The 22475-nt window shown below is 41.4% G+C and overlaps 1 protein-coding gene across 1 annotated transcript in view; it reads left to right on the top strand.

Moving 5' to 3' along the window:
• Positions 1–22475, top strand: part of cacna1bb (calcium channel, voltage-dependent, N type, alpha 1B subunit, b) — a gene marked incomplete at both ends in the record, with an annotated part of 227068 nt that overhangs the window by 166726 nt on the left and 37867 nt on the right. The window contains 8 exons of the mRNA XM_080476704.1: positions 1669–1689; positions 5358–5454; positions 10278–10438; positions 10831–10968; positions 16567–16768; positions 17222–17386; positions 18096–18206; positions 21085–21168. Of these exons, the coding sequence (XP_080332830.1) occupies positions 1669–1689; positions 5358–5454; positions 10278–10438; positions 10831–10968; positions 16567–16768; positions 17222–17386; positions 18096–18206; positions 21085–21168 (979 nt within the window). The remainder of the gene's footprint in view (positions 1–1668; positions 1690–5357; positions 5455–10277; positions 10439–10830; positions 10969–16566; positions 16769–17221; positions 17387–18095; positions 18207–21084; positions 21169–22475) is intronic.

The following is a 22475-nucleotide window of genomic DNA, read 5'->3' as shown; positions in this document are numbered from 1 at the left end:
CATCTATTCGCTGACCCCAAGATATTCTTGTTCCCGCCATGCAATGACATGGATGTTTGCCCTAGTTTCTATGTGAAGGACAAACATGTTTTAGTTCAGAGGCCACATGCAGCCCAATTTCATCTTGAATAGGTCGGGCTTGTAAAATAGTGCCATAATATCCTTTAAATTTGAACGTTAAAGCTTTTTTTTTGTCGTGGTTCAGAGTATACATGATGAAACGGTCTATAGATTCACAAAAAACAAACAATTACTATGAAAAATTGATTCCAAAATCAACATAAAGACTATTTTGTTGAAATTTTCTGGTGCAAAATACAGTGAAATGACAAAATAACTATAATGTAGTTGTTGCATTCTGGGTGTTTTTACAAACTCACCCTGACATCATGGTTTTGAGGCTCATTTGATAGCAACGAGGTAGCTCCTGTTCATAGAAGCATGACTAATATTTCAGCTCAAGTCTCACTGCTGTGTTGTGTCCTCTACTCTTAAGAAATGTGTTAGTTTTTTTAAATCGTTATTTTCTTAAATAATTTTTACAATCTGTTTGATGGTTTGGAGGCCGGGTTGGAGCCTCTTGCGGGGCAGTTTTGGCCCATGGGCCTTATGTTTGACACTCCTGACTTGGACAATATAATTTGATGAACACAGTGGTGTTAAGAATTGCCATGCAGGACTTTATTTGTTATAATTGTAAGATTAACCCTGTTGGTCACATCACTGTTTGGTTAGCTTTAGATGTTAAAACTACCTGGATAGACTCTGGAACTCAGCCTGATTAGGATCAGAGCAGTCAAGTGAAACTGAGCACAGAGCGTTTTGTCTTGGACAGTTGGTGTTCGTTCATTTGATCCAAATAATGCTGATAAAACAGGAAACACAAATCTCTTATACATGAGAAATTAGCAAAATGGATGTTGAAATAGTCAAATTTCTGGCGTCCTTCTCTTTAGGCAGTAAGATGAGGGGGAAAAATGTTTTTCTATTTTACTTATCTGAAGCCAAAAGTTCCCTCTTGGATGTGAGTGTGAGCTTTGCGCTGATGTGTGGACTCGCTGTACTTGAGGTGTTAAAATACATACATGCACTAATCTGCCAGCGAAGTTGCTTTGATCACTATGAAGGTGGTTTTCACGCAGCGTTAAGTACTTCTGGTCCTGCCGATTCAGAGGCTGACCAAACATTTCAATTCTTTATATTCTGGAAAAGAAAAAGAAAAAAAAAAAAAAGCTCTAAAAGTCGCCTTGTGCGAATGCAGCATTAAAGTACCCAGATGTCACAGGAACAGACTTTTTCTGTGTGAAATGTGGGCGTTTTTCCTGCAGCCGTGAAGCAGACTGTCCTCTCACCATCATCATCATCATCATCATCCTCATCATCATCATCATCATCTTCTCTTGCTATAAATTCTCCTCACATTCACTTTGCACAAACACTGGTAATTCATCACACTCGTCTCTGAGGGCTTCAACTGCTTCTCCTGTGTCTTCTGCTTTCTCTGGAGGTTGTGTTGATGTTGTGAGTCCAATAACGCTGCTGTATTTTCATGCTCAGAATGCTTCTTTTGCTCTGTCTCTCCTCACACGCCGGTCTGTGTATGTGTGTGTTCCTGTGCGTGTTCTTGTGTGTGTTGTCTGCTTGCTTATCGCAACTTTTTCTCATCAGATCGCAACAGAGCGTGGCCAGGTGGGAACTACCGATATCTTACCTTTCTTTACTTGCTCCTGCTCCTCTTCCTGCCCCTCTTCCTCCGCCCCCCTACACATTTCCCCACTTTACTCTGCTGCCGTTCATCCCAAGCAGCTTGGGATATGACCATGATCTCCCTTCCTTCTTGCTCTCTTCCCTTCGAGAATGAAATGTCCCAATATAGGGGCATCAAGGCAATAAAAACAATATTGGGAGCTCCGCTGGATAGCTTTCAGAAGACCGACATGTATCTCTTATTAAAAAAAAAAAAACAACCTTGGCTCTAAGCCTAAAAGAGGGATTAATAGGTCGAATGGCTAAGTGATCACAGACGTCACCGTTGCGACTCTGCGTCTTCATGCAGTCACGAATCAATAAAGGATTAAAGCTGAAGTCACCTAAAGTGGCTTTATCCTATAAGAGCAGCTGTTTTCCTCTTGAATCGGAGAAGAAATATTACTAAATTTATGTTAAAGAAAATAAGCCTGTTGGGTAAATTATACTTATTGTTAAAAATACTTATTGTCCTACAATAGAATGACAAGTAAACAAATTCCACATTGATTTTCTGTTGATTGATATTTCCTTTTCACCTTTCATTTTGGAAATAAAAAGACAGATCATAGGTCAGTATAATTAATATCACCTGTTTGGATTCTGCAGATATAATTCCTCAGCATCTTGGAAAGGAAATTCCTCCTCTCTGTTTTAGCATTTAAGCGCACCAGGATGAGTCAGAGAAATACGAACCAATCAGAGGCCGCCTTTCAAATGGTAAATACCACATGGTATCAATTGACCAATCACTTGCTCGTTACTGGATGTAATACAAAGCTGGAAGTCAGTTGCGATTTGTGTACATGAGCCGGTAATTCACTCTATTTCGACCAAAAAAATATTAATTTAAGCAATATTAGACGGTGACAAATAGTGATGGCCATTATACACCTGTTTTAAAAGGCTTTTAGCAACACGCCCGCTATTTTTTTGGTCATCTTTTCAGAAAATTGACCGTCTAAATGAGGGCTGCACGGTTTGCTGCTTAAATCCATGATACTTACAGTAGATGCTGATTTTACATACTCTGTAGTAAACAGTGTTTTCCTGCAGGAAATACTCCCAGCAACCAAATGCTGAATGCAAATGAGCTGCTGATTGTGCATCAGATCCTCTGAATAACGAGAAAAGTATGCTGCTTCGGGCTTCACCACTGATTGCCCGTACAGAATAAAGCATAAAGCAGACTCTTACAAATTAACATAAAAAGTTCAGAATATGCACGTTTTCCCAATTCAACAATACACTCCCTGGAGTTTAAATAAAAACAGACTCAAAAATTGAATTATTTTCATTAATCATTTTCACAACTTAGGACTTAACTATCATTAAAAACACAGCTTGTAATAATTTGTCAGCTTTTTTCATGGCGTATTGAATTATTTTGAGGTGCATCTCTATATTTCTAAGTCTGGATCACAACCTTTTTTAAATGAAATTGTTGAAATAGACTCTAAGCAGCTGATCAGAGGCGGCCCACAAACTGCAGAATCCAGTGTGTCCTGCGTGGAACCCACGGTGCTTCTGAAAGCTGAGAGGAGACTGTTGTTGCCATCTCAATGTGTCGAGGTCCTGGAACAGCAGGACTGGCATTGACTTTGCAGACTGCATGCCAGGAGGCCCAACTTATCCAAGCATGAGAGCTGCATGCCATTTTAGTTGGTTGTAGAGGTTTTTATCAAGAAAGCAAAAGCTCCAAATCATTTGGAGCCATGCTTCTTATATCTTTGCATATTGATTATGTAGATAATGGTACTTTTTTGGGAGTCTGAAACACTGTACAGGTAATTTAGGCCCCGTTTACACGACAACAGTTCAAGTGAAAACACGTTTTTGGTTCCGTTCGCTCACTTGTTAGTACGTCCATTTCAGTAGAAATGCTGAAAACCATGTAGTTACCATGTTGAGCCAGTAGTGGGTGCTGTTGGCCGTTTATATCATGAAAACACACACACACGTGTGCAGAGAACAATACGATATAAACATTAGAAATGGCGAGTATGCGGACATGCGATTGTTATTCTGTGTGACTCTCAACTATAAAACTACCAAGTCCCAGGAAAATATGGACTGGGAGTCGTGACACTGTGGGGCCAAGCATGTCGAACACATTGTCATGTGAACGGGCCTGAAGGTGGTGAAATACTAACTTCTGTAATGAGGTCAATGTGTAATATGTAGGGATAATGATTTAATTACACAAGCCATATGACTCTTATTAGCTGAATTTGTTCAAAGAGAACAAGTGCACTCATACCAGATAATGTGTTCTGCTGTTGTTTAATGGTTTCCTTTTATATGTGTTTGTCTTGGGCAAAGAGCACTATTCTTTATCCAATACCGGGAATAGTTTGCAGCATTTGTTTGCGAACTCCTCTTTGTCTGTTTCTGTTCCGATCCTTCACGTTATCTCCCTGCTCCGCACACAAACACAGACTCAAGCTCGCTCCCCGCCACTGCGGGATGTTTTTTTTTTTTTTTTTTTTTTTAATGGAGTCAAGAAAAAGCACTATTTATGGAGAGTGACAGCCACATTGTGCGTCTGTGTCAGCGGCTAATTAAAAATTGCCTCTCCCGCCGTCCTTGGCCAATGTCAGTCTCTGACTGAATGACGGCGTCGCTCTATGCAATTAGCATAACAGCTAGTTGTTAAACCCCCACACCTTCCTCCCACTCGGGTGACCAGCTCCAACAACACGTGCAGTGTTTGCTGTGACAGCAAAGAGAAGCGCCTCCTGCACTGAGGAGAGGCAGATTCTTTTCTGTACAACTTGCACAACGTTTGGGTGTTATTCAACTGAAACAAGGTTAGCTCGGGGTCAAAACACTTCACAGGCAGGGCCACTGTGAAATCATTCACTGCAAGTTATTATCTTGTAATATCACTTTGTCAATATGTGTGTTCGTGCAAACCTATATGCTGATAAATAGGAAATATTATGAAAGACGGGATGGATTATTTGAAGTTAAAGGAAATAAACCTTAATTAAATACAAAGGAAGGAAGGAAGGGTCAGGAGAATTTCCTAGTAAAAACCTCAGGGAGACAGAATACACAGGAATCCGGGTGAGAGCGATTTAAAAAGTTTAAGACAAAAAAGGAAGGAATGATGATAGGAAGAAGGAAGGAAATAAATGATCAAGGAACAGGGAAGGAACCAAAAAAAACTTCATATTAGTTCAGGTAGACATACCAACATTAAATCCTGACACGTGAGACAGCAAAATAAATATATATATATATATATTTTTTTTTTTTTTAGAAGTTTGGACGTCGAAACATGGTTGTTTCTGATTGAACACTAAAAATCAAACCTTGGCTCAACTTCAAAGCGCTTTATAATCTGCCTGCACAGAAACGTTGGACTAACCCAGAGAAGAAACAGCCAGGTTACTTTGTCAGGACAAGTTCAGACGATCGAGACAGATTGGCTTGTGGAAGTGATCCAGAAATAATCTTGTTCCTGTAGAATACATGATTCACTGTCTCATATGCATGCACTCTACTAACAGACATGAACAGATCCTGCTGTGCTCGCAGCACATCTTACTAATGGAGGCCGCCTCACTCCAACACACCGGGCTAACTTGTACTCTCAATCTGCACAGAGGGACGAAAGGCAAGGACATCAACACCATCAAGTCCCTGAGGGTCCTCCGAGTGCTGCGGCCACTCAAGACCATTAAACGGCTGCCCAAGCTGAAGGTACGGTAATCCAATCTCTGTAGTCCGGTGAGCAGCTGGCACAGTGGTCGTCCACAGTCACACACCATCATGAGTCATTTACAGTGTGTGAAGGGGGGAGGAGGGTGTATCTGATGTAAAGCTGTCAGCTTTTAGAGTAGATGTAAATCTACAGCTGTAGCGGAAAGATTTGATCTGTTTAACCTTTGAAGTGTGGAGGAACCGGAGCAGTTTAGTGGAAAACTGAAGATTGAATGTGGCTGTTTTCCCGAAGCTGCTCTGCTCAAAAACATGACTTCATCTCTGCTGAAAGGACGGCAGGATTTGCTCACTGGTCGAGGCCGTTTTAAAGAGGTGTATTCCTGTCAATGCTGTCTGTTGATGTTCTATATTTCTATATGAGTCTGAATCTGGATTAATGGCGGTCTATAATGGTGTGATTCTGATCTGGGTCAGGCTTGATGATGGCAGTTGCTTTTCTATTTTGGTTTGATGCTTGATATTTGATATTCTAGATTATTATGGTCTGTTGATATTCAGATGATGGCCTGATGCTCGAATAATGATGGTTGCACTGGCCTATTGATGATCTAGTAATGGTTTGGTGGCGTCTGTATGGGTCTAATGGTGGTTCATGCCGGCCTGATGTTCATCCTGCCAATGCTGCTCTATTGATGGTCTATACTAGTCTGAAGGTGGGCTGACGATGGTCCACACTGGTCTGATGCTTTTGTGATGATAGTTATTGCTGGTTTATGTTAGTCTGGTGGTTTATCATGCTGTTCTATTGATGTCTCTGATGCTGGCTTGATGGTGGTTTTTGCCAGTTTATGTTCGTCCGCTGCTTGTTTATGCAGGTCTGATGTTGGTCTGATGAAGATCTGAGCCTTGTCTTTGTTGGTTTATGGTGGTCTTATGCTGTACCACTGATGATTGTCCATGGTGCTCTACCAGTGATCTGTGATTGTCGATGCTGGTCTCATGATGGAGTGAAGCGTTGCCACCAAAACAGAGCTCGTCTGATGCTGGATTAGCTGATACTCCACTAATATAGACTGGTACTCCACTAATATAGACCATCACCAAGCCAGCTTAGACCAGCAAGAACTCATTCATTTATCCTGGTTCAGCAGCATCATCATATATTTTTTTCAGGATACTCCTGAGCTGGTGAACACACCAAGGGAGCAAACAAAGCCACAGTAAAACTCTTAATATTAAAAAAAATCCAAGTCTGAGATGAGCCGATGGTAATCTGAGGAGGTACAATCAGGTAGAGTGTGATACTGATAGTTGTAGAGATAGTTGTTTTTTTTTGTTTTGTTTTAGCTTAATCTATAGCTACTTTAAATGTACTCGATTAATTAATCAGATGACTTACTCTGATATTCCTGCTGTAACAGACAGTGTGATGAGAAGAACTTTTAGATCTTATTTACACTGTCAGTGGAATGTGACAATGTCTGTGAGCAGGAAAAACACACAAGCATCAGATATATTGAGATAGGTTACAGGCGTCAATTATATTTGTAATTGAATCAGATATGTATTGGATACGTCCCAATGTGTAACCAGACTGATCGGATTTTCTTAACATTGCGTTTCTAACGTCATCATATCTTCAACCATCCAGCTTATTCGGTCACATAGTGAACACACGGTAAATGAATCAGAATCATGGAGACTATCTGACAGGAGAAAAATCTGGCGCAGTGGTTCGTTGAGGAGGTCACGTGACATCTCAGTCTTTGGGCAGAGGAGGAAATAATGGCAGCAAATACATAAGATGCTATTATGTTTCTTTTCCTCCTCCTCTGCCTAAAAACCTCTGGGAAACTTCTCATGCACTGCAACATTAACATCAAACATTTTTCATCATTCATTTCTTTGGCTTCACCGCCGGCGCTTGGATCAGAAGCAGCCTGAAGTTTAACAAACACCGATTTTGTCGGGAAGTGTAATCGTGAGAATCACATTTGGATCCCTTGATAGAACACGTGCAACCGCACGGTCAAATAATTCAGAGTCAGGCTGCAAATCTGATTTGGGCATTCAAGACGAGCAGGGTAAATGTGGCCTTAGTTAAATATCAACACACAGTATGCCGGCACAGAAGTGAAAAGAATGCAAAAAAAAAAATCAGGTGAGAAGTCGAGGAGAACAAGAAGGGAGGTGCCATGCTCTCTAAATTAGAGTCTTGTTTTTTTCGTAACAGCTTCTTTCATTGCTGTTACAAATCTACACAAGGTGAGAGTTTGTTAATCAGGAGAAACTATTGTGCTTCGTACTCTCAAACCATTTCGGTGCCAATTAGCGGCCTACACAGAAACCGTAACGAAAAGCAAATATATGCATTGATGAGAATCTGGCAATATGGTGCAGGTTGATAAGTTGGTATGTGGTGATCCTTGAGTCGAGGTAGTATAAAGTCACAGTTTAAAGACTGGACATGCTCTATATTGCTTTACTTTAGGAATGGGGATTAGATTTCAATAGATTTTCATGTTCATGTGGTTGGGAAGTTGGAATGATACCACTTACTAAAGGGATATTTCGCAGTTGGGCGCAGTCACAAAGCAAAAAACAGTCGAAAAGGTCAGTTAGGAGATAGAAGTAGAGAAAAAGATGAGACAGACAGGTCAGGCTTTTCCTCCAAAAAGAAGCAGGTGCTAGTTCAGCGCCAGTTCTTAAATGAACACCGCCAAAGAACCGGTTGTTTTTCTATTGTCAACAGAGACAAGTGAGAGCCACGTCATTGCGTCAGTCCAAAACATCGTACGCCACTGATTTCACCAATGCAGCACTCCTACAGGAATGAGGAGACGGACTGTATTCATCGGTTTCATCCGGGTCGCTTCATCGAGTTTAGCCTGAACCTCGGATGCAGACACTTTAATTGTGGGTGTGTCTGAATGAAATGCTTCGACATCGGGAGGAACGGAAGTGTAGAATAACAGAACGTAATGCTACAGCTGTTTCCAATGGGAACCTCGGTAAACATGCTGATCAACAACAGAAGTTCTCTTTCACATGAAGCGCCATTAAAGACAAATCCAAGCTTTCATTTACAGTAGTATGTAGTTTGTTTTGTAGTTGCTGATGAACCAAAAGTATGTGTTCATTATAAAGACGTTCTGTGGGGGTAGAAAATATTGAGGCGTCTCATACTGGAACGCAACGCAGCCTCATGCGGACCTCGGCCTGCGGTCATAACGCCATACAAGACCTGGAAGGGAAGTTAGTTACAATGATGTTACAATGAAAAGCGTCAACGGAAAACTGCTTCTAAATTACATATCCGACACAGCTGACTTTATGTGACAGCGCAGGAGCACTGCAGCACAACTGTTCCAGAGCCACCGGCTCCGCGATCGCGTATTAAATTATGTCATTCCCTCGCATTATTAACTTGAGGGCGCGACTTCTTATCTTGTTCTCACGTGTTAATATTATTTTCTTCAGTATAGCCACTCCGGGGCTCCGTGTTCCCTAGAGATTTCAGAATGCTGGTTCAGCTTCTCTTCCGCCTCGTAGGTCGCGATAACTACAGCGATAACTCCGCCTCCAGCTGATGACGGGTCAGGCTCCGCTCTGGCCTCGCTCTGGCCCAGCAATGACGGGGGGCCGGCTTAGCACCCGTTTAGATCCTGATAGGCCGGGGCTTTGGCAGTGGAAAGACAAAGAACCGGTGCTAAATCTTTCCCTGAACTAGCACCTGGTTCTTTCTGGTGGAAAAGCCCCCAGATTGTGGGGAGGGATTCAAACCCTGGTTCAGGTAAGTGTTCGGGGTTCTCTATCAATTTACTTGACAAAGCAGTTGTACTTCTTCATGAGTCATTCTTCAGAAAACCTTCCTCGCTTTCGATGGATGGCTCTTTGTTGTGATCACAAGACCCTCAACCGTTTCCTCTGATACGGAGACGACAGCTTCCCTCTGGTACACGAAGGAGGCCGATCATCCAAAAGTAATGGATCTGAGAAAAGACCAGAGGTCTGATTGGAGTAACAAGAAGTGGGATGATTGAGACAAATCAGGGCTGGCAGGCAGACGCCTATACACTTTTCTTGAGTACTTGGACAGACGGGCTCACAGAGGAGTGGCAGAAAACTCTGTGTCCTCATCCTGCTGTTTCAAAAGAGGAAGAAAAAAAGCTTTGACGGGGATCACTCAGGCAGGAGCATATTCATTGGTTGAATTGCACACACGTCGGGTTGGATTGACCAAGCATTTCATCTCGCAGAGAGATCAGAGCACGAGCTGTCGAGGGGACGTAGCCGAGGCAGGGAGACGTGAAGAGAGCCGTCATGCAAATGTCTTCGTTCTTCCAGCAGGAACTCATGTGCTCGTTCTCTAACCAGACGCTCGATGAAGAAGATCACCTCAGTCGGCACACGTCTTGCAGGGAGACACAGGCCAGGGAAATGTTTGGCGCTTCAGTGGTTACATCGCTGCTGGTTAGGAGCTGTTAAAATGCAAAACTTTCATTTAGTTTCAGGTGTTCGTTTACACAACCATGGTGCTTAGAGTCACTGAAAACGGCTTTAATGCCACACCGCTATGATAATGGCAGAAAGAAAAGGTTATCAACACTTTGTGTTGGACCCACACACCCAAAAAACTACCAAACAATACAAATTTGAGAGTTTTCTTCCATTTAATACAAATATGTAGATATAGTTTTGATGGTTTATTTGGGCCAAAAGAAAATAAAAAACAACTAAAGAATCAGATTTTAAGGTTCACTTAATCATAATGCTTTAAGAATGATGAAACGGTGTAACCCAGTCTGTATTTAAATGTATTAATCTTGGCATGTGATTTTGTGTGTGTTAATATCCTCCAGGCTGTGTTCGACTGCGTCGTAAACTCTCTGAAGAACGTTCTCAACATCCTCATCGTCTACATCCTCTTCATGTTCATCTTCGCCGTCATCGCTGTGCAGCTCTTCAAGGGCAAATTCTTCTACTGCACCGATGAGTCCAAAGGCCTGGAGAAAGACTGCAGGTACGCAGAACACACATCCTCCTCCTAACTTACTTCAGACCTCAAGTTTTTTGTTTCACAGTTTCAGTGTAATTCCAAATGTTTTTAATCGTTTTATCGTAGAAACTCCAATTGTATTGCCTGGGTGAAAGATTTATGCTCAGCATGTCTTTCATTAGCTCACTTTTTTTATGCTGTGTGATCGATTTTACCATCAGTCTTGGTAGTCCTCGGAGAATATGGACGGAGAGTCATTACAACAGCACCTACTAGTGGCCCAGCATGACCACTACATTGTTGATCTTGTCCTACCCTGAAAGAGTTTCTTCCTCACGTGTCATGAACCTCAACACGTCACTGCCTTGCAGTTATCAGAGACGTGGACCTGATCCTCCACCTGTTTCTACCTCCAGGGGTCAGTTTCTGGACTACGACAAGCACGATGTCGCAGCTCAACCCAGAGAGTGGAGGAAGTACGAGTTTCACTACGACAACGTCCTCTGGGCCTTCCTGACTCTCTTCACCGTGTCCACCGGAGAGGGCTGGCCATTGTAAGTGCTGATAAACGAAATAAGTTGACTGTTGAGTGATTTGTACCCTGAATATGACAACAATATATCTGTATTAGTCTTTCCTGCTTTTATTATTCAGAGACTGTTCAGTAATATAATTATATGCCCCGTTTACACAACCCTTTTCAAGTGACTTTAGTTGTGATTTGGGGTCCATTTATGCCCGCAACACACTGTGATTTTAACAATCGTAGAGGTTCACAGCTAGCCACATTGTACGACATGAATCTAATAAACTTTGGGCACAACATGAGGTTTGTTGTGTGCAGATTGCACGATGAAAACTGAAGCAACGATGTACGCGAGTCTACGCCATTGCGCAAGAATAAACCCTCATAAGCGTGCGGCGTCCATTCACGAAAAAGAAACACAAATGGGGCCCTCTCCCTCGTGGCATTTCTGTATTTGGGGAGAAATCCCCCCCAGAAGTTGTTGTTTACATCCCACATACTTTGTTTTGCCATTCTAGCTGCAAAGCATCTATTTGGATTTAGCGCCAGTGTGACACTCATCAGTATGTCAATTCATGCTGCATTTCTATTGGTTCACATAGGTTGCAGCCAGGATTGTCAAGTTGCTTGGAAATAGTAATGAGTTACTGATTACTTCCCAGAGAAAGTAATCCAAAAGCTTTCTTACCACGCAGAGTGCACAGCGCGCGTTGAGGTTTTTAACCACCTTTTATTGAGTCGAATTCAAAGTAATGTGGTATTTTCCAGCATTAAACGCTACAGGTCCTGCTCTGTCCTACTCTGTCCTACTCTGTCCTGCTCTGTACTACTCTGTCCTGCTCTGTCCTACTCTGTCCTGCTTTGTCCTACTCTGTCCTGCTCTGTCCTACTCTGTCCTGCGCTCCATGTTGTCACTGACGTCACGTGGCTGAAACGTCATTGCTACAAGACAGTCTCACTAAACAAAATCACGGATTAGTTTCCGCCTGCTTGTGGGAAATCTAATTACTGTTTTTGCAAAAGTAATCACTTACTTAACTTGTTACTTTCAAAGTAATCTGATTACAGTAATGCATTACTGCAAATCGGTGGTCGCAGCAGCAGTCACCATCATCCCACATTTCTGTCAGTTTTATCGCAGGCTGTCTTTGGTCATAAGCCCATGACAACGGCTGTCCTTGAGCCGGTCTCACAGTGCGACGCCAGACCACTGATTTAGTGCCAAGAACAAAGAAGTTGCCACGATTCCTTCACGATTGTCATCTTTCATCTGGGACAAAAGACAGTGGGCGTTATACAATAATGGTGCTCAGAGTCACTGAAAAAACAACTTTTTGAAAATACTCAGATTCCATCTCCTTGGAAACAGGAGGAAATGCAACTTTTTGAAAGCGCTGCCACTCCGCATGCAATACAGAGTGTTACGGAGCTTCTGGTTGTGTGTTGTAATCCACCCAAAGCTTCCTTGTGCTGTACAATGAGCACAGAGAGAGCTCAATGTTTTTGATCATCAAACTGGTGTCTTTGTGAGACGGATGTTCTAATGTGTTGGTATTACACTGAAAAAAATAATAAGAGATATTAGTTTAAGGCTGAATTATTGAGATCATAGTTATTTTTCTCATTAGACTTGAAAAGAGATGTTATTTTATGTGGAAAAAGAGACTTTGATTCCGCCATTATTCATTCAATTGATTTTTAAGTAGTTTTTTGTATAATTGAAAGACAAATGACTAGTAGGCATAACAAAGCATGTTTTGAAAAAAAAAATTTCTATCAGACATTTTGTGAGATAGCCTAACTGAATTATCATTTAATCTCCTTATTCAAGAGTTCTTGACAAGTGGAAATAAGACGTTGTCATCCTATATTTATATCAATGCTGACGGATGTAGATGAAATGTCAACATTTTCTATATTGGTTCCCTTTATGAGTGACACAGATCCTATGATTGCATAATTGTATAAGAATATACTTGATATGATGATTGACAGTCCTGGTTGTGGATTCACACACTTGGTGTTGGTAAACACAAATGAACCGTAACACATGGATGATAAAACTGGATCTGGCAGCAACTCCAAGACTATGAGAAGCATCGATGCCTTTTATCTTGCTGCGATCTGGTCCTGAAACACTTTGAGCACACCTGCAGGTGGATAAACGCAGCCGATGTCTCCCAGGATTAATTACCGCACATTCTCTACAGATGCAATTAGGACTCATTGCAGTAATGGCTGCAGTTCTGCTGCCGGAAGCTAAAGAACCAGATTCATCGCCGCCATCATCCTGTCAAAAGCCCGCTGAATCCCGTTTGCTTGTTTTTTTTTTTCATCCACCCGACTCAACTGAACGGGAAAAGTAAATGGTTCGACTGAGTCAGCTTGACATCTGAAATTATACCTTCATGAGCTCATTATCACCATGATCACAAAGATAAGGCTCATAACGAGATTTACACTTTATGATGCTGAATAAATGTCATAGATTCAGAGAGGACAAGGCCCAACCTCTGCTGTAAAGTGGTTGGAATCATGTGAATAATGTGGAATGCTTCTTGTTGAGAGTCACGTTAAATAAAAAAATTTTTTTTAAAGTAGGGACAGGAGCAGCTAATTAACTATAACTAATTATATCAACTGTTCAGTAATGTGGTATGAAAACGTAACTTAAGAATTATCGGTGGATATTATTTGCGGCTTTTCAAAAGGGATGAACTAGCAACCATCTCTACAACATGTCAGTTACATGACGGGAACTAAAAAGAGCCTTTAAGAGAGAAACTCACTGATCCGCAACAAAAATAATGTTCCGCAAATAGTCGGAAAAAAACATATATACAAATGAGAACATTTCTCGGTGATGATGCACAGCAGAGCAAAGTTGACTTGGCTTTTGAATGTACGCTCAAAACACAAGACACTAAAGCCTTGCTTACACAAGTGAAAACAGACAACTTTTGTTGTGTTTTTGGGGGGTCTGTTTACGCAACAACAGTGCTCAGAGTCACTGAAAACATATTGTTTTGAAAATGCTTTTTCACCGTTTTGACTCAACCTTGCCCTGTGCTGTACTTTCCACACACGTAAAAAAAATGGATCATGACATGTCCTAAATGCACATAGCTTTTATAAACTGCTCAGTGCCATTAAAACATGGTTTACTGCTGATACGATGCTCATGGTTAAGGTTTCGCTGCAATTGTGGTCACAGTGCTGGAAATTCCTCACTCCAAAGTAACCATTACTATTATTAACCAATCCTTTACACTCCACTATATTGACTAGTACCTTAGTGCTATTTGAAAATGATCAATGCAGTCACTATTAGTCTCTAATTTTGGCTTTGGCCAGATCTAAAAAAAAAAAAAAGTTCCTCTGAGCTGCTATCTGTAGGCTGAGCTTTCGTTTCAGTGAAACTAAACTCCTATTCCCTGTTGGAGCATCCGACTAATTCTGATCTGAATAAATCATCTAATTAGGAATATTTCGGACTTGAAGGAGCATTAACATCAACCTCATCCACAGGACCTGAGATGCCTAAGTAAACTCACACCACATTTGTAGCTAGAACGGGCATTCGGTAGAGCGCATACCTTTGCCAACGCCACATTTGTCACCATGGAAACCACTGGATTACGAGGTTATTTGATCCACTCCTTCCATCATTTGTCGTGGTTGTTTTAATTGCTTCAGTTCATCACTGTTTGACACAGATGTACACGCATTTTACAATTTCTGTGTGACCCCCCCCCCCCCTAAATGGGAGAGGATAGATAATTGAAAACTGAAAATTTTGGCATTGGATTAAAACTGAGTGTCATGATGTAAATACAGTTTTGACCTTTTTGTGACCTAGACCTTGACCTTTGACCCAATCGCTCTCAAACTTTAATGGAACCATCCTTGAATAAGAGAGCAACATCTTTGACCCCTGTGTGCTGTTTTTTTTTTTTTTCATTTTTGACAATCACGGAATATCAGTGGCTTTTGGAACCTTCTAAAAAATGGCAACTTATATACACTCAAAAAAATCAACTATTCAGTTTACATATCAGAAACATGTTTGATTAACATGAGCTTATTGAGTTTCTTGTTGTTAAATGGTTCATTCTAATACATGTTGTTCAGATAATATTCAATCTACTTAATATGAATAGATGGAAATGTGTGACATGATTAAATTACATGAACTCAACAAATTATTTTTGTGTGTGGGGAAATGACTGAGAATGATTTTTTTTCAGTATACGAGTTTCAACAATTCAAAACTGACAGAAAGCATCCGGATGGTGATTTCAAAAAGTCTGTTAGAGATGCATTAAGCACTCTTTGCTTTCACCCCAGATGAGTTTAGAGTTTTAATTATCTTAATGGAGAAACCTGTAATGTGCACCTCTGATCGAGGATCACATGGCCCTTCCATGCACTTTAATGTATTCCCTCATAAATATCTCCTTTGAAACGTGATGGAAACCTCTGAAGGGCGGCTAATCGGGTACTTTGGGAAAGTCTCCCTGAAGATTTGACAAAAGATTGGTCTCATTATTATTTTATCGAGCTGGCTTGGATCTAGGATTTATATTTTGTCAGTGTCACGGTAAGTGGGTCAGCGCCAAGGGTGAGCTATGAGCCATTTCTGATGGTTCTCATGGGCTGGGTGGAATTTTAAGGATTTCGTGGGGTTTTCTACAGATCACATGTGGTAGAGCAAATGTGAAATCCAAAGAAGAAACTGTGCCCTTGCTGCAAAATGACAAAAGCTGCAACACAATCACAAAAGTCCCAAAATGAATTATAAAGTTGCAACATGATGCAAATGCTACAACACCGATGAACGCCCAAACCACTAAAACATGGACATAAACATATTAATACCAATGCAAAAGTAACTAAATGAATGCAAAAGCCGTATCCTCAATGCAAATACTACAACATGAATACAGAAGCTGCAAGATTTGTACAAAAGTCACAACACAGATACTGAAGTTGCAAAATAAACAAGTATAACAAATATTGAAAAATGCTCTGGAAGCTAAAATGCCCCAAGCCCAAAGTAGCAGCATAAAATCAAAAGCTGCGCTGTACCTGCAAAGACTACAACATGAATACAAAAGATGCAACACGGTTTAAAAGCCATCTAATGATTCAAAAGTCACAATACAAATATAAAATCTGGAAAGCCAATGCAAAAATCACAGCACCAACACAAAAAACATTGACATAAATGTTTCAATACAAAGGCAAAAGTAACAAGATGAATACAAAAGCTGCAACACAATTACAGAAGTCCCAACACAAATATTAAAGTTGCGACATGCAAAAGTCACAATCCCAAAAGTCGGACATAAATGTTTCACTACAAAGGCAAAAGTCACAAAATCAATGCAAAAGCTGTACCCTCAATGCAGAAGTACGTTATTACAAAAGCTGTTATACAAGTACAAAAGTCACAACACGAATACTAAAGTTACAATGTGTTTCAATAGCCTATATAGAATGATTTCAAAGCCACAACACAAATACAATCTGCAAAATGAAATGAATACAAAAGTTGCAACACAAACGTCATTGTTCATGTTTGTCTGTCAATCTTTGATTATTGGTTTTTTACTGTGTCTTTCAGGGTGCTCAAGCACTCTGTGGACGCCACATACGAGGACCAGGGCCCCAGCCCGGGCTTCCGCATGGAGACTTCCATCTTCTACGTGGTCTACTTCGTGGTGTTCCCCTTCTTCTTCGTCAACATATTCGTGGCTTTGATCATCATCACCTTCCAGGAGCAGGGAGATAAGGCCATGTCGGAGTGTAGCCTGGAAAAGAATGAGGTGGGAGGCTGGAGACAAACGCCTGTCCGTGCTGGATCTGATGCAAACTGATTTTTTTCAGCAGAAGCACTTGTTTCACAGACGTGTTTATCTGTTGCATCACAAATATTCCCCTGATTAAAAATCAGTGCAGGCTGAACTTGTAAAATTCACTTCAAGGCAAATTAAGGTTCATACAACTTACAGTTCCCCGAAACAGAACACGGCACAACAGATGAAAACTCGTCTTCCCGCTCCACTTCATTTCCACTTCACAGGGACTGAGTGAAAACCATGCTCTTATGTTTTGTCTGTAAAGTATTGGCCTGTGATCACAGAGCCCTCATATTGCAAAACACTTAGCAAACAGTGTTCAGACCTAAATTCAGCCTCTTTTCTCTGATGAAAGATGTTGAGTTTAAAGTATCGGAGGAGCATCCAAACACAGCCGGGTCTTGTCTGGTCTTCCAACAGAGAGCGTGCATCGACTTCGCCATCAACGCCCGGCCGCTGACCAGATACATGCCGGAGAACAAGCAGTCCTTCCAGTACAAGATGTGGAAGTTTGTGGTCTCGCCTCCTTTCGAGTACGCCATCATGACTCTGATCGCCCTCAACACGGTCGTGCTGATGATGAAGGTCAGTTAATCTTCAGGACTCTCTCAGCCGGAAAAGGGAGTGTTTTCGCTCTCGTTGAGACGCAACACACTGAAATGTAGTTTTCAGGAGCGTAAGCTACATTTGTTCGTTTATTGATCCCACTTTGGGAGGTTTATTCTCTATTTGACCTCTGATTCATTGGTGAATTGGTGAATTAAAAGGTAGCATAGAGCCGGCAGTGCAAATAAATAGATAAATAATGCAAGAACAGACTAGAACTACCTCTCTGGGTAAATAAATACCAGATATCTGATAATAAAAGCGTGAGTCAGATATAAGTCCAACAAAGAATGTAGGTCCAAGATTAAATATGTATCAGCAGGTTCTGTAGGTCAGGCAGGGACCAGAACAGTTTTTTGGCAAAACCGGTTGTCATTTCAATGTTGAGACGACGGGGGGTGTTGTGTTGTGTTGTGTTGTGTTGTGTTGTGGCAGCTGCTGAAAGTAACTTGCAATCAAACTTGGTTACTTTTAAAAACAAGTAGTCAGTAAAGTAACTAAGTTGCTTTTTAAAGGAGTAACTATTAATCAACAATCAGATTACTTTTTCAAGGTAACTGGCAACAGTGGTCATCATGTACTGCCACCTCACAGGGTGTGAGTAACCCAGTAAAAGTCCCCGGCAGCACGTTTCTGTTGCATACACCTACATTAGTATTCAGTGGATGTTTTCGTCTTCTGCCCGCAGTTCTACGGAGCTCCTGATCTGTACGAGTCCATGCTGAAATACCTGAACATCCTCTTCACGAGCCTCTTCACTCTGGAGTGCATCCTGAAGATCATCGCCTTCAATCCACTGGTGAGCTGCCATAACCAGACGGTGCTTGTTTCGGTTTACACACACACACACGAGATCAATTTATTTGAATGGGACTTCTTTGAAGGTGTATTTTATTCACAAGATGTCTCATTCAATGGCATCACTGGTACATCTTGTGTTCAGACATGGAGTAGTAGAGGGGAAGAAGTAGTGAGAAAGGCCCTCATTGATATCTGGCCCGAAGACTATATATCAAGGTTTATGTGGCTACCCATTAGCCACAAGCTAATTAGCCTAGCCACCATGGGCTAAAGCGCCAGGACTTCCGCTCTCAGTTCAAACCAATCAATGAGTCGTGTTTCTTCTTTCCTTCCTCTTTGGTCGGTGTCTGTTCTGGGCGACAGCGCCCCCACAGGAGCAGCTGACATTTTCCAGGCGGTTTGATTGGGTCCAAAAACTGCTGCTTGATTCCCCGAGTGGGTGAATCAGAAAGTGTTGCAGAAATAATACCCCGTCTAACCCAAGGCCGTCTTACCTCATAGTGAGTTTGTAGGCTTTAACCAGGTTTAGGCCTTTTTGTGTGAATTTTGCCATTTTGATGCACGAGTGGGTTTTCTCCAGTTACTCCAGTTATCTCCTACAGTCCACGAAACATGCATGTGGGGTTATGTGGTGGCTATAAAATGTAAAAGGTGTCGATGGGTGTGCGTTGTTGTTTGCCTGTCTGTGCTTGCACAAAAGATGAACGCGGCGGGGTTTTCCTGCAACGAGTTGTAGCTTTGTCCTTGTCGTCTGTCTGCTGGTCTGGTTGCTGGTCTGCATCGGTTCACGCCTGCTCCACCTGTGTACTCATGACTGTAATTGGACTTTAGAAAATGGTCATTACAATTAAGTGAGCCCTCCCCTTACCTGTGGTTTCCTCTTCCTGTCACCTATGCCCTCTACATACTGTATACAGCCTGCAACTGCATAAAGTACCTGCATGTCAACAATAAGCATAAATGGCTCCTACACTGAGTTTGACACTTTTAATAAAGTAATTACAGAATTTCTCTCATCCAATTAAAACAGGACTATAAGCGTCGTATGTTTTGCAAATGTGTTGTGGATTCAGGAACGGGGTTCTGGAGCCACAACAAACGGAGAGGATGAATGGTAGAGTGCACAAAAAGAATAAATCTTCTCCCAACATGGCGCCGCCTTGCCTGCAGCGGGGCATTTCATCTGCTCTATTGCACTTTACGAGGCCCATTTATTAAATAGCTTTTCTCACACACCACTTACCTCCACCTGTTTAGCTGTTGAGCTCAGACGACTGGGATCGCATCTGCCTTGTTTTTTTTTTTCCTTCCCACAATCCCTCTGTTACCGCAGCTGCTCAGAAAGCTGCAGCCTCTGGCCACAGGCGCTGGTTGATTGAACAGTTTGAGATCCAGTTTGCAGGTCGCAGCCGAGAATTTATGTGGGACATATTAGTAGTAAGAAAATATATCTCACCTGCTTTTTCAGGAGTTGCTCCATTAATCTGTGTTATAAATGAGTCACTTTTCACATATTTATACAGCGCTTATATGCAAACGTTGTGTGACACTGTAGTGGGTGGTCTTTGCTGGGACCCTCGAAGAAAGTCAATTCAAACGAAGGCCCCCGATTACGCGACAACATTTTCAAGTGAAAAGGTTTTGTGAATGGCTCCCAAGGTGGAACTCTGTTATCGTGCAAATAGGCAAAAATGCAACTTTCTAGAAATTCTTTGCTCAGTCTTGTTGATGGCAGAAACGCTGCTTCTGTACATGAACAAGTAGATGAGCAATAAGAACAATGTTTGACTCCAGAGTGCCAAGACTCCCAGTCCATATTCTCCTGGGACTTGGTAGTTTTACAGTTGAGCCACCTCTGATCGCAATCCAACTCCGTCTGGCCATATGAACGTACGCGTACTCGCCATTGGTAATGTTCACAGTGTATTTGTTCTCTGTGCGCATGTGTGTGTGTGGGTTCACTACAAAAACAAACAACAGTCTCTCACTAATGGCCCTGCATGAAAACGACATCTTTTCTGCCGTTTCCGTGGAATCGCACAGAATTTTCAAAGCGTTGGCCTGTAAACATAAAACGTTTCTGAAATGAAAAAAATTCCCAATGTGTTTTCACTTGAAACGTCTTCGTGTAAACGCCGCCTAGTTTTGACCTAGTTTTGCTCCACAAAACAAAACCTTTGTGTGACCTTGTGTTTCCTCTGCAGTCCAGGGCCACAAGTTAGATTTTTATTATACATGTATGTCTTATTTGTTTTCATATTGGTATTGTAGCACCAGCAAGGTGTGTAACGAATACCTGATACCTGAGACTTCGTATTAGAACTTTACTCACAAGTATTCAACCACATTTTATAACACAGAGGTATCATCAGCTGACACACCCATCTCACGCATAACATAACCTCCTCTAACCAGGGTAATAACACACAGCCGGGTGAAATAATAACAGAGCATAAAAACCACAACCACAAATAACTCTCATTTCAACTGCACAAGGTACTTTATTACACTGGGTATCTGGAAGCTTGTTCAATATGTCTCCGTTGTGCTTCCCTTGTGATCAATCGCTGGATGAATTTGTTTGAATTGTAGAAAAGAGCGGACTGTGGTGTTGTGGACAATAACTAAGCTTCCTAGTTTTGTGTTTCCTCTGCCATTGTTACCTTTGTATCACATAAATGCAAATGCCTGCGCTCCAAATATATCACCCATTTTTTTACATTTTTGTGTTCTTAGCGAAAAGGCGATCTCATGATTTATTACTTAATGTTTATATTGTGAAGGCAGACACTCGAAACATTGGATAAGAAACCTTTCAAAGTTTTAATATTTTACGTCTCATCAGCCTGACTTGTGTGTCTCATTTGTTCTTGCAGAACTACCTGAAGGAGCCCTGGAACGTGTTCGACTTTGTGACGGTGATCGGAAGCATCACAGACATTCTAGTCACCGAGATAAACGTAAGAGCTGCACCCATGCTCCCTCCCTCCATTCCGACTGCCGTGGAAAGAAACTCGCATGGGTCAATTCCTCCAGTTCCTGAGTGTGAGAGCGCAGTGCATGCTCACAGCTGCAGGGGGCGCTGTAGCCGGGCTTGTAGCTGGGCGGCATGATGCGAGTCAGGCGGAAGGTGTTGTGGCATTAGAGCTGCTGTAGAAATGCAAGCTGGAATGAAGTGGGAAAGTAGTCTGCGTGCGATGTTTTACTCTGCACCGGGAATGTGGTTTTCTTTGATTATTGCATCCATCATCAACACATAAATCCTTTTTTTTTTTTTTTTACTTTGCTTGTGCATGAAAGGTTAGAGAAATGTGAAAGACACCCATCGTGAATGGTATTACAATTGACTTTGATATTTATTAGATTTTATTTGAATCCTTTGATAATTCAAATTAGAGTAATTTGTATTGTTTTTACCAAGTAATTACCAAAATAAGCAAAACATCCATCTGCTTGCTGCAGTCACGAGAAATTCACGAAAAACAAAAATTATTAAAATGTAAAAGACTCATTTGAATTCTTCCTGATGATGACTATGTTTAAACACATAAGTTTTTTTAAGTCAACTTCATTGTCAATTCTTCATGTTCATATGTGCAGTACACACAGAAAATTGAAACTGCACTTTCTCTTCAGACCGTTGAATTGATAAAATACACCAATATATTTTAAGCTAACTTACCGAGTTTAAAAAGAGAAGCCACACAGAAATAGGTGGGCTGATGCATTGGTTTGGTGTTAAAGTGCACAGTGCACTTTAATGAAAATTATTCCATTATTTAGGAGAAATTCAGACTTACGGCCAATATTTTTATTTCTTTTTTGGTTGTTCCTGTAATCTGACTGGTTCACTGCCTTCCCTCCGAGGCCTTTGGCTGTTTATTTGACTAAAATAGTGATTTCCAACTGTGGACATGAAGGGCTCCTGTTTCGCATAGTTAAGGCACCGTATACACAACGAAGTGAAAGTGAAAACACCTCGAATTTGTATATTAATTTCAGGAAAATTTTGCATTTATTACAGCGTTTTGAATACGATGTCCGTTTACATGAAAACGACAGAAACCACGATGTAGAGAGCATGCCTGACCACTAGTGTGTGCTGTTGTTTGTTTTTGTAATGAAACCGCACACACACACACACACGCAGAGAACAATACGCTATAAACATTAACAGTAGCGTGGACACAGATATTTGTATAGACAGACAGACGTTTTCCCTCATTTCCATGGAGACTGAGTCAAAGCGTTTTCAAAAAGTCACGTT

The sequence above is a fragment of the Lipophrys pholis genome, assembly GCF_963383615.2.
Source record: "Lipophrys pholis genome assembly, chromosome: 12".
Taxonomy (NCBI): Eukaryota; Metazoa; Chordata; class Actinopteri; order Blenniiformes; family Blenniidae; genus Lipophrys; species Lipophrys pholis.
Note: the sequence above shows the minus strand (reverse complement) of the source record. Positions and strands in the feature narration are given on the sequence as shown.